The sequence below is a fragment of the Oratosquilla oratoria genome, chromosome 18, assembly GCF_046742065.1.
Source record: "Oratosquilla oratoria isolate Oo_2021 chromosome 18, ASM4674206v1, whole genome shotgun sequence".
In the NCBI taxonomy this organism is placed as follows: Eukaryota; Metazoa; Arthropoda; class Malacostraca; order Stomatopoda; family Squillidae; genus Oratosquilla; species Oratosquilla oratoria.
This window is the reverse complement of record NC_134794.1, coordinates 26,369,004-26,381,352: the sequence shown is the minus strand read 5'-3', so window position 1 is coordinate 26,381,352 and position 12,349 is coordinate 26,369,004. Positions and strand designations below refer to the sequence as shown.

General features: G+C 46.6%; 1 protein-coding gene across 1 annotated transcript in view; it reads left to right on the top strand.

Moving 5' to 3' along the window:
- Positions 1–3,740, top strand: part of LOC143034812 (uncharacterized) — a 13,981-nt gene extending 10,241 nt beyond the window's left edge. Inside the window, exon 5 of the mRNA XM_076201158.1 lies at positions 3,529–3,740. Coding sequence (XP_076057273.1) covers positions 3,529–3,740 — 212 coding nt within the window. The remainder of the gene's footprint in view (positions 1–3,528) is intronic.
- Positions 3,741–12,349: the final 8,609 nt, after the last annotated feature.

The window sequence follows — 12,349 nt, the reverse complement described above, 5'->3', positions numbered from 1 at the left end:
TTTGTATATTTCTTCCCAGTTTTCTTGTTGAAAGAATTCTCTTATTTTATCAAAGTTTGTTTTTTTCATACATCATTCTTCCTTTTCTATATTGCTCATTTCTTTTCCTATATTTTTCTTCATTAAGTTCCAGTTCAATCAATATGTGGTCACTTTTACTTATTGATGTTTCATATTCAATCTTGTCCACTATTCTAGGTTCAGATGTAATTATTAAGTCTAGTCTCGATGGTTCTTCTTCATTTCTATACCTGGTGTTCTCCTGTATCCATTGTGTCATTGTATGGTCAGTAATCATCTCAAGTAGAGCGTTTCCCCATGAGCCGTCTCCACCCTTTACTGTCATTTCTTCCCAGCAGATTTCTTTGCAATTAAAGTCGCCCATTATAACTATTCTTCCTCCATCTTCCATTATTTTATTTAATGTTATCTTTGTGTCCTCTAACATACTTTTATGTTCACTCTCTTCCCACGAGGCTGTTTTCGGAGGCACATAATTTATCACAAACTTTCTGCTCTTCTTATCTCTGTCTTCCACTTCGATCGTAATCATCTCTACTCTATTCTTTCCATATATGACACCTTTCACGTTTATATCCTTCTTAGTCAGGAACATAACTCCACCCCCTTGCTTTTTCTCTCTGTTTTTAATCCAATAATTATATGCATCATGTCCTACACTGTTGGGTGGTAGTGGGCCTTTTAATTTTGTTTCTACAATTCCCATTATGTCCGGTTCTTTTTCTTTCAAATAATCATTCAGCTCATTCAATCCTGTTATTAATCCATCTATATTTGTGTAAGACACTCTTAGTTTTCTGTCACTTCCATTGTGTTCTCTGTTTCCCTTTTGTTTTTCTCTTGTATGTCGAACTGCCTTAGTTTCATATTCACTACTCTCCAATAGAATCTCTCTTTTTCTGACTCCGTTCTGCTCTCGTTTTTTGCCTTAGCTTCAAGTCTTTTCTGCTTTTCTTCCTCTCTTTCCTCTTTATTCATTTCCCTTTTTATCCATACCTTTTTATATTGTTCACTTGTTGCTAGTTTCCCTGTTTTGGATAAGATATTCTCTGCCGTCGTTTGTGACCTGAATTTAATCTTAATTGGTCTGGTCTTATCTGTACTATACTTTCCGAGCCTGAATTTTTCCTCAATTTCCTTCATAATTTCTGGTTCGTCTTCCTGAACTAGTTTTAGTAAACTGCTTACTTTTTCATTTTCCTCATTGGTTCTTGAGGTTCTATCTGGGTTATGTTTCTCTTCCATTCCTAATATAATTATACATTTCTTTTTGTCAGCTAAGTCTCTTACTATATTCTCCTTCTGTCTCATCACTTTAATAACTGAGTCTTCAGTTTGTTCTCTCATTTGCTGTTTAATTATATCAGTAAATGCAACTTTACTGTTTTCTTTTATCGACTTCCATCCCTCTCTGTTTTCTTTACTATTCCTCTTCAATTCCTCATTCTCCACCTTTACTTCTTTTAACTGTCTTTTCAGGTTTTCTATTTCATCAGTTAAGTTTTTGTTCGCCTTCTCTAGTTCTTCCAATTTTTCAACCCTTCGTAGAATATTGTTAACATGACCCAACCTACGCTCCAAGTCCTCGATCATCTTATCGACCTTCTCTTCTAGTTTTGTCACAACCCCCCCCCTCTTTAAATCCCTGGAAAATATTCTCATCACTTTCTACTGTATTGCTCTTATCTATACTTCTAATCTTTACATTTTTATTAGACATTTCATCGTCGTCGGGGGGCCGTTTGTTTACCTTTCGCCTGTCTGCCTGGGCCAAGTCTACTCCTTCCTCATTTCCTTCCATTTCCCTCAGTAATCCCTCCCCTTCTCCTCTTTCCCTACTTTCCTACTACCCCACGAGCAATTCCCCCCCCCACCCTGTAAATACAATAGGCACTTCTCTTTTCGTTGGGATCCACAAAACTTCAAATTTCTTCAGAACGTCTTCTAAGCCGTCCGTTCGTTGAAGTGTGTGTGTGTGTGTGTGTGTGTGTGTGTGTGTGTGTGTGTGTGTGTGTGTGTGTGTGTGTATGTGTGTGTGTGTGTGTGTGTGTGTTTGTGTGTGTGTCTTTGCCACTCTGTATTCCCTGAAGATGTCTTAAATAGACTAAAACGTTCGGAACAAGTTTCTTGTTTCCCAGTGTTTTTTTTTTCAATACATATATGTATATATATATATATATATATATATATATATATATATATATATACTGTACATATATATATATATATATATATATATATATACATATATATATATATATATATTGCATATGTACCCTGCCAGTAGAGTACGACAGAAGGACGCGAGGGTGGGGACAAGCTGAAGGAGACCTTGGCAGCTGCCCTCGAGGGGCACACCGACTCCAGAGAAGCTCCTGGCGGAGTAGGGGACCTTCAAGTTTCGATGTCCAAGTCGGGGCCCGCCCTGGGTCAGTGGTAGCGCACCTGTTTAGTAACCACGTAGGGAATTGGGGCGTATGTTTGAATCCTGGCCACGGCGCAGAGGTTAATGAAGGATATCCACTCTGGGTAATGGCCCCCAATCACTGCCCGCCTCGGAAGGGTCCGAGGCGAGCTCTGCTTCCTCCTCGTGTCGTCATCGTCTCCTGCGGTCATGTATAAACTGTTCCGGGCAAGTCCAGAAGCGTACCCACCATTCAAACCACACAAAAAATTCACTTCGTGTTCTTCTTCAAAAGACTCCAGCTGGAAGTGGGCGACGGACGGTTCTCTCGGGATAGCGAGCCAGTAAAAATAGATAAATAAATCAATAAATTTTCAATACTTCATTTTTGTTTTACTTTTCCTCTCATCTGTTGCTTTGAAGAGGTGGGCGGAGGATTGGCTTGGGAAGGTCTTTTATATAAACAATAAAAAAATGAATACTGGATATTCAGTGTTTTTTAGTTTTCCTCCAACCTGTTTACTGTACAATTCATTTTTTTCTCAATCGACCTTTTGTAAGCTAAATGTCGATTCACTTTACAAGTCACTATTTTTCCTTTCTTCATTGCCCTTTCTATCGCTACTCAAAAAGCTAAGGAAATTAATTCTAAGTGACTATGATTTATGGATTTTGATCACATACCAAGTAAGATGAACCATGTTTTGTGTTTTATTTGTTCTGAATGTTTAGTTTGTACGAATTGTTCATTTAGACGATATCCCAATATTTCTAAATTCGGATATGAAGAACTCATGTTGATTTCCATATAGGACGGAAAATATAAGTTTATTTTACGAGTTGATCAAATCGACTGGTTGGAACAAATGTCTCTGGAGTAGGTCACCGTACATCGTTACATCACAGTGTCTGAACCTGAGAAGCTATCATCACTGTTGACAAGATTTTCTTTTTCATGTTTTCGACATCTAACCCTGCAAATGTGTCGAACTTCTTGGACATTTCATTTACGTCCGTCTCTGCTGGAATCAGTCTGTCTATGGTTCTTGGAATCTGTCGTAGTCTGTCGGTATATCCGTGATGACCTCAATCTAAAATTCCAGTGCAGAAAAATTCTGTCAAGCTTCTGCCTCTCTTCCATTTCTATAACAGTCTGTCAAAATCTGCCAAAGTCCATCAGAATCAGTCAGGATCTGTGAGACTAGTGCATGTTGTTTTATTCTGGCTGCCGCTCGACGATCTCATTCATCAGAATGATACGGCACTTCTCAAGTACACGATTTCACAGAAACGCATTATCATCCGACTTTCTTGAAAACCAAAACGAGGGAATGGAACAAGAAAAGCGGAAAGGAAAACGAGTTTGCGTCGGAACGGGCGGGTCCAACGGGAACTGTTAGTAATGATGTATGCAGGAAAATAACGAGTGCGAATTGAAAGAGCAAATGAAAGCCAATAAGGGAACGATAACTCTGTCGGATTTCTGTGCGTCTCCAGACACGCAACGATAAGTCTGTCGGATTTCTGTGCGTCTCCAGACACGCAACGATAAGTTTGTTGGATTTCTGTGCGTCTCCAAAAACGCAACGATAAGTCTGTCGGATTTCTGCGCGTCTCCAGAAACGCAAAATTAGGGAATTCTGGATCGCTGATGGTGGCGCTGTCCCCAGGAATAGAAGGACCGAGGAAGGGTGGAGTTCGTCTGTGGCGCACTGGTTACCTTTTCGCCTCGTTCGACGTGGACGCAGTTAAGAGTCTTTTGGCGTTTTTTTTTTTTTTTTTTTTTTTTTTAGGGAAGTGTTCACTATGTTTTGAAGTCATTCTTTACTGCGAACGATTTCATTCAGCCGAATGACGACCCACGTGTCGATGAGAGTCGAGAAGGTTTATCAAATGACACTGCCGCAAGTATGTATGTCCTTGTACGATTTTATTCTGGTTTAAGCCGAGTGATTCTATTCAACTAAAAACAATCGATGGCCAATGAGGTTTGTGTTGTATAATTGTACATGATGAAACAGCCATGACAAAACTAATAACCTCCCCTCCCCCCGCATGGGGTATCGAATGCTTAAGTTTTATACAGCCAATATAGGACCTTGGTGACGCCCCTAAGGACCAGAACCACACAGTAGTCTTTTAAGAATGGAGATTAACCACCACTTAAAAAAAAGAGACACAGAGAGAGAGACAGGTGTAGAGAGCGAGAGAGAAAGATGGAAAGAGGGGGAGGAAGGAGGGAGGGAGGGAGGGAGGGAGGGAGGGAGGGAGGGAGGGAGGGAGAGAGAGAGAGAGAGAGAGAGAGAGAGAGAGAGAGAGAGAGAGTGAGAGAGAGAGAGAGAGAGAGAGAGAGAGAGAGAGAGAGAGAGGAGAGAGGGAGAGAGAGAGGGAGAGAGAGAGAGAGAGAGAGAGAGAGAGAGAGAGAGAGAGAGAGAGAGAGAGAGAGAGAGAGAGAGAGAGAGAGAGTGGAGATAGAGGAGTGGAGAGAGAGAGAGAGAGAGAGAGAGAGAGAGAGAGAGAGAGAGAGAGAGAGAGAGAGAGAGAGAGAGAGAGAGAGAGAGAGTGGAGAGAGAGGAGTGGAGAGAGAGAGAGAGAGAGAGAGAGAGAGAGAGAGGTGGGGGAGGGGGAAGGAGGGAGGGAGGGAGAGAGGGAGAGAGGGAGAGAGGGAGAGAGGGAGAGAGAGAGAGGGAGGTGCTTTTGGCAGAGGTCCGTCCCTGAGCTGAATCAAGCCGCCTGGCGCTCCTAAATGGCGACATCCACCACTGTCACGACTGAGGCACCTGGTCCTGCCTGTCGACATCAGATTTCATTCACTTTTTGTGTGATGGGTGGGACGAATGTGGGAAGCATGGGACAATCAGTTAGTGTGGGAGAAGGGTGGAGGAGTGGAGGTGGGTGGAGGGGTAGAGGGGTGGAGGTGGGTGGAGGGGTGGAGGAGTGGAGGTGGGTGGAGGGGTGGAGGTGGGTGGAGGGGTGGAGGTGGGTGGAGGGTGGAGGTGGGTGGAGATTGGTGGTAGAGGTGGAGGTGGGTGGAGGGGTAGAGGTGGGTGGAGGTGGGTGGAGGGGGGAGGGGTGGAGGAGTGGAGGTAGGTGGACGGGTGGAGGGGTGGAGGTGGGTATAGGGGTGGAGGTGGGTGGAGGTGTGGAGGGGTGGAGGAGGGTGGTAGGGGTGGAGGGGCGGGGGTGGGTGGAGGTGGGTGGAGGGGTGGAGATGGGTGGAGGTTGGTGGAGGTGTTGAGGTGGGTGGAGGGGTGGAGGTGGGTGGAGGGATGGAGGGGTGTGGCGGTGGATGTGGGTGGAGACTGACTATCCCTCACTATAATTCAGAACCGCTTTGCCGTGAAGGCAATAACCTTCATCTCATCCCTAAAGTTGCACAATTTGTCACAGAGGCCCCCGCCACCCACCACCCCACCCTGACACTCACAGTCATTAGTTGTACGGTGCTGTGGGCCTTGCAAGGAATTTGGGGAAGGGGTTTGGGGAAGTGGGAGTAAGGTAGGGTAAGGTGGGCAAAGGTGAGGGAAAATGGGGAGGAAAATGGGGGGGAGGTAGGAGGAAGTGGGGGAAGGTGTGGGGAGGTAAGGTGGGGTGGTAGGGGAAAAGTGGAGGGAAGTTGGAGATAAGTGGAAGGGACGGTGGGGTAAGGTGGGGGAAGAGGGGGGAGGTGGAGGAAATGGGGGGAAGGTGGGAGGTGGGGTAAGGTAGGGGGGAGGTGGAATAAAGTGGGGGAAAGTGAGGGAAGGTGGGGGAAGTTGAAGGAAGGTGGGGGAAGGTGAGGGAAGGTGAAGGAAGTTGAAGGAAGGTGAGGGAAGGTGGGGGAAGGTGGGGGAAAGGTGGGGAAGGTGGGAGTAAGGTAAAGGGGAAAGGAGGAAAGCTGGGGGGATGGTGGGGAAGGTGAGGGAAGGTTGGGGAAGGTGGGGAAAGGTGGGGGAAGGCTGGGGAAGGTGTAGGGGAAGGTGGAGTAAGGTAGGAGGAGGTGGGAGGAAGGTGGAGAAGGTACGGTAAAGTAGGGAAAGGTGGGGGAGGTAGGGGGAGTAGGAGAAAGGGGAGGGTAAGGTAGGGGATGGGAAAAGGTGGAGGAAAATTGGGGGGAGAGTGGGGAATGTTGGGGAAGGTAGGGAAAGCTGGAGGAAGGTAAGGGTAAGGAGGGGAGGGTGGGAGAAGTTGGGAGAAGGTAGGGGGAAGTGGAGGAAGATGGGGAGTGGGAAAAGGTGGAGGAAAATTGGGAAGAAGGTGGAGGAAGGTGTGGGGAATGTGGGATAAGGTAGGGGGAAGTGGGGAAGGTGGGGGATGGTGGGGAAGGTGTCTGGGGAAGGTGGAGGAATGTGTTTGGGGAAGGTGGAGGAATGTGGAGAGGGAAACTAGGGGAATGTGGAGGTTAGGGGGAATGTGGAGGTTGGGTGGAATGTGGAGGGGGAAGGTGGGGGAAATCTGGGGGAAAGCGGAGGGGAGGAGCGACAATAACGGGGTAGGAAGTCCGGGGGCTGGAGACGGCTATGGTGACCGTCGGGGTGAAGCTGGAGGGGGAGGGGGAGGGGAAGGGAGGGAGGGAGGGAGGGAGGGAATGAATGAAGAAGGCGAAGGAGAGCAATCATAATATTTCTTTTTCTCTTTCTTTGTTACCCTTTGCGTTAGGCGGTGGACGGGGAGACGTGGAGGAAAGACGGAGAAGAGGCGCTTTGAAAGAGAAGGAAAAAGAAGCGGAAGAAGAAGAGAAGGAAGAGGAAGAAGAGAAGTGTGGCTAGACGGCGCGAGCTCCAGGGAGACTCCATCCCGAGGACTCCCCAATTTGAACGGAAATAGGGAGTCGGGGGTGAGCTCTGGGAGTCCGGCCAGGAGTCTGGGGTGAGCTCTGGGAGTCCAGCCAGGAGGAGTCTGGGGTGAGCTCTGGGAGTCCAGCTAGGAGGAGTCTAGGGTGCCCTCTGGGAGTCCAGCTAGGAGGAGTCTGTGGTGAACACTTGGAGTCCGCCTAGGAGGAGTCTGTGGTGAACACTGGGAGTCCGGCCAGGAGGAGTCTGGGGTGAGCACTGGGAATCCGGCCAGGAGTTTGGGGTGAACTCTGGGACTCCAGCCAGGAGGAGCTTTGGGAGTCCAGCCAGGACGAGTCTGGGTTGAGCTCTGGAAGTCCAGCCAGGAGGAGTCTGGGGTGAGCTCTGGGAGTCCGGCCAGAAGGAGTCTAGGGTGAGCTCTGGGAGTCTAGCCAGGAGTCTGGGGTGAGCTCTGGGAGTCCGGCCAGAAGGAATCTGGGGTGAGCTCTGGGAGTCCGGCCAGGAGGAGTCTGGGGTGCGCCCTGGGAGTCCGGCCAGGAGGAGTCTGGGGTGAGTTCTAGGAGTCCAGCCAGGAGGAGTCTGGGGTGCGCCCTGGGAGTCCGGCCAGGAGGAGTCTGGAGTGAGCTCTGGGAGTCCAGCTAGGAGGAGTCTGGGGTGAGCTCTGGGTGTAAGAGGCCGGTAGTTGTACGAATGTAAATGAGCCTGCCTGCTCGCCTGTTGTTTTGATAACATTGAGGTGACGCTATGTCTATGTAAACACACTGACGGTGGTGACTGTTTTATAATCGATGATGTAATCAAAACTCTGTAAGCGCAGGTTAGCTTCGTTTGACTAATGCTGAGGTAAACAATTTTGCTAGTGGCATTGAAATGGCTTTCCGGATTGGTGCAAGGTGGAGAAGGAGGAAAAAACTATTGGTGCATGAATTCAAAGTCACGCCCATAAGGAGTGACATTTATTTCAGAAGCCACCGGAGATTGGATTAGAAAAAATTAGTGACGTCAGACGAAGGTAGCTTAGCGCAGGAAACGGGATCTCGTCAGAGGATGTAGACAGAGAGAGGATCAAGAGAGAGGATCGAGAGACGATCTAGGGAGACGATAGAGAGAGACGATGTAGAGACGAGAGAAAGAGATCCTGAGTGTAACCAGAAGGTGAAATTACAGTGAAAGAAGAAAGAAAATTCACCACCCTTTTATTAACCCAAAGGACGAGAGAACTAGGCACGGGGCCTAGAAAATAGTGAGACTACTGCTTAAGAGGAACTTGAATATTTAGGGAAACTCACTTAACGAAGGCAAGGGGCCTCGAGACGAGTGATATTACAAGTCAAATTTAAGTGTAATGATCGAGGACCGACAGTGGTGGTGACAGTGGTGACAAGGGGTGGTGAAACTGGGAGTCCAGCCAGGAGTAGTCTGGGGTGAGCTCTGGGAGTCCAGCTAGGAGGAGTCTGGGGTGAGCTCTGGGAGTCCAGCCAGGAGTAGTCTGGGGTGAGCTCTGGGAGTCCAGCCAGGAGGAGTCTGGGGTGAGCTCTGGGATTCGGGCCAGGAATAGTCTGGGGTGAGCTCTGGGATTCCGGCCGGGAGGAGTCTAGGGTGAGATCTGGGAGTCCGGGCAGGAAGAGTCTGGGGTGAGCACTGGGAGTCCAGCCAGGAGGAGTTTGGGGTGACCGCTGGGAGTCCAGCCAGGAGGAGTCTGGGGTGAGCTCTGGGAGTCCAGCCAGGAGTCTGGGGTGAGCTCTGGGATTTCGGCCAGGAGGAGTCTGGAGTGAGCTCTGGGATTCCAGCCAGGAGGAGTCTGAGGTGAGCTCTGGGAATCCGGCCAGGAGGAGTCTGGGGTGAGCACTGGGAGTCCGGCCAGGAGGAGTTGGGGTGAGCTCTGGGAGTCCGACCAGGAGGAGCCTGGGGTGAGCTCTGGGAGTCTAGCCAGGAGGAGTCTGGGGTGAGCTCTGGGGGTCCAGCCAGGAGTAGTCTGGGGTTGAGCACTGGGAGTCCGGCCAGGAGGAGTCTGGGGTGAGCACTGGGATTCCGGCAAGGAGGAGTCTGGGGTGAGCTCTGGGAGTCCAGCCAGGAGGAGTCTGAGGTGAGCACTGGGAGTCCGGCCAGGAATAGTCTGGGTTGAGCTCTGGGAGTCCGGCCAGGAGGAGCCTGGGGTGAGCTCTGGGAGTCCAACCAGGAGGAGTCTGGGGTGTCATCATCTCTGTCCAGGAAATAAATCGACTATCTCCTTCATCCTACTTCTCTAATTCAAACCTGTCATTTTCCGTCAGTTTTTGCCTCTCTATTTCCCTCTCTCCCTTGTTCGATATCAAATTACTCTGGAGCACAGTGCCCTATTGGCCCGTTCCCCCCCCCCCTCCCATCACTTTGGCCCTGTCATGAAATCCGTCGACTTTAATCATCTTGCAATTCTTTTTTTTTTTATTCTTCTTTTACAACCAATAACACACGCGCCATTCATTGCAGTCATCCTCCTCCTCTTTCTCCCTCATCCTTTACATTTTTTTCCTCTCCTCCTCTTCTTACTCTCCTCTTCCTATCTTCCTCCCCCTCTTTCCCCTATTCATTTTTCACAATTTTTTCTCTTCCTCTTCCCCCCACTTCTACTTCTCCTTCCTCCTTCTAACTCAATTCTTCTGCCTCATTCTCTTCTTTCTCTTCCTTGTATCCTCTTTTCTTCTCCTCTTTCTCTTCATCGCCCTCATATTATTCTGCTCCTCTTCCCCTGAGCCTTCTTCCCCAACACGCACGACGGCGGCGCGAGACTATCCACGAGGATAGAAACGCTAATCAACTACACTCCATATTACCAACTCCTCTTCCTCCTCCTCCTCCTCCTCCTTCTCCTCCTCCTCGTCCTCGTCTGCCTACTCCTCCTCATTCTCCTCCATTTACTCTCCCCCTCTTTCCACCATCCTCTTTTTCATCCTGCCCTGCCTTCCCCTCTTCTCAGCCACTTTGTACCGCATCATTCCCTTCTGTTCCCTTCGCTGAAGGTCAAATATTCATCCCTGAGCGCGATCGAGTGGTTGAGTGGCTATGTTTTCATCGAGTTGTAAATCTGTACTTGTGCTTCTTTTAATTGTGGTTTTACTTGTGTTTTACAAGACAATTCAACAAAACCGTACTACCCCTTAGTAATTATTTTTCATTGAATAGAATAAGATTATGATAAATTTTAAAAGTGCACACTTACGCGATATAGCATTAGAGAACTAGAAATTTAATTTGTAAATAATAATATATCAACGTAATATAGTTTTTCTTGGCTGAAATCAATAACAGAAAAAGTTCCTAAAAGCGATACACCAACGAACGGAGCCCCGGCGGCTGCTCGAGACGCCCTCTTTGTTTTGATAGACGCGGAGGTCGAATAAATTAATTATAAAATCGTCTATTCTAAGCTAATCTACCTAACGTAATCTGTATATGGTAACGCGATACCTGTAACTCTAGAGGTAATCTGGGTCGTCGTCGTCGTATACGACCTCGGAATCTAGCAAAATAAAGATGGCGTCTCAAGGAGTCGCCTCGGCTCCGTTCGTTTGTGTATTGCTCTTAGCACTTTTTCTGTTATTGATTTCCGCCACGAAAAACTCATATTATGTTGATGTATCATAATTCACAATATTATTTTTTAATTTTCTAATGCTATATCGCGTAGGTGTGCACTTCTAAAAATTAACCTATGCAATGTACTGTATACCGTCATAATATAACCAAAGGATCTCTCTTCCTCTACAATATATATATATATATATATATATATATTTACATTTTATCATAATCATTCTGATGGTATTTGTCTGTTATTTTTTGTGTTGTACTCTCCCTTGAACATGTGAATTACACGAAAGCACTTGGAAATTCGTGTTTCCCTTAAGTGGTAACCAGCATTAGTTCACGTGCCAGTTTTTTTGTGATTTCTATTTTTACATATATGAATATACAAATTTATGTATATGTATATACATAATGGAAATGGGCTATCACGGTTAAGGATTGAGGGATCTTTGGTGGCCTAGTGCGCCGTTGATTGGGGTGCGGGACGTAGCCTAAACCCTCTATGGAACTTACCTGGGCTATCTGCTGAACCCAAGCCTTGGATCACATAACCTGACCATCTGTTGCATTCTAGCCTTAAGTTAATCTAACTTCACTGTAGGCTATCTAGCTAATCCGTAGCAAAGATCCTGGGAATCACTCTAGAACTTACCTTAGGAACAGAATGTAGGGTGTCCAGCAGTCTGGCAAGTACAAATGAATTTTGTTCTTGAGGGTTCATAGATTGTGATGGAAGAAGCGTGTTTTGTGAACCAGGTGGTATACGCATGAAGGCTGCACTCACGATATGTGCTCAAAAAAGTATAATAAATTAAGTTTCCTTTAAACCAGAGACTGAATATAAGGAAAAATTAATTTGAGAAGCGTCGTACGCCGTACCCTTGGTCCGATCCACAATTCATTTCCATCACTGGCTAGACAACTCTTTTTAATACAACAGTATTCGCTGTCATCACACGGCTGGCAAAGATGATATTTGGAAGGACACCTTGGTTCTTTTAAAAGCAATCGGAGTTCCAGTTTTCACACACAAGAAAAAAGAAATCACAAACCTTTGGACTAAACTCACACACAACAAAAACCAATTCAAAACTAAGTTAGCATCCGTGACCCGTCCCATTTTGTTTTCATTACAAAGGAAAGCCCTGTGATTGGCTGAAACCGATCACGGGATTCAAAACAATTTATTGGCTGAAGCGAACAAACAGTAATCAAGAGACAATTGTATAACGAACGTCAAGATTGTTTTCTTTAATTACATGAGAAAAACGTGATAAATCTCGCTTTTCTTTCTTTATTTTCCAAGAGAGTTCAATGTTCCATATACTCATTTCTTAATTTATGGTAGATATCTTCGCAAGATGTCTTCGCCTACATACCAGCGAACAAGTTGTAAAAACAGAGTTCACTGTAGTATGTGTGCATTTACCTAGTGGTATTTACCTAGTTGTATTTTATCTAGACTGCTTTTTAATTCGTGTATCGTTTTTGCACACACCACCTTTTCATCTAAATTGTTCCAAACGTCTGTTACCCTGTGGGGAAATCTGTTCTTTTTCAGGTCTCTTCTATAACTGTCTTTCTT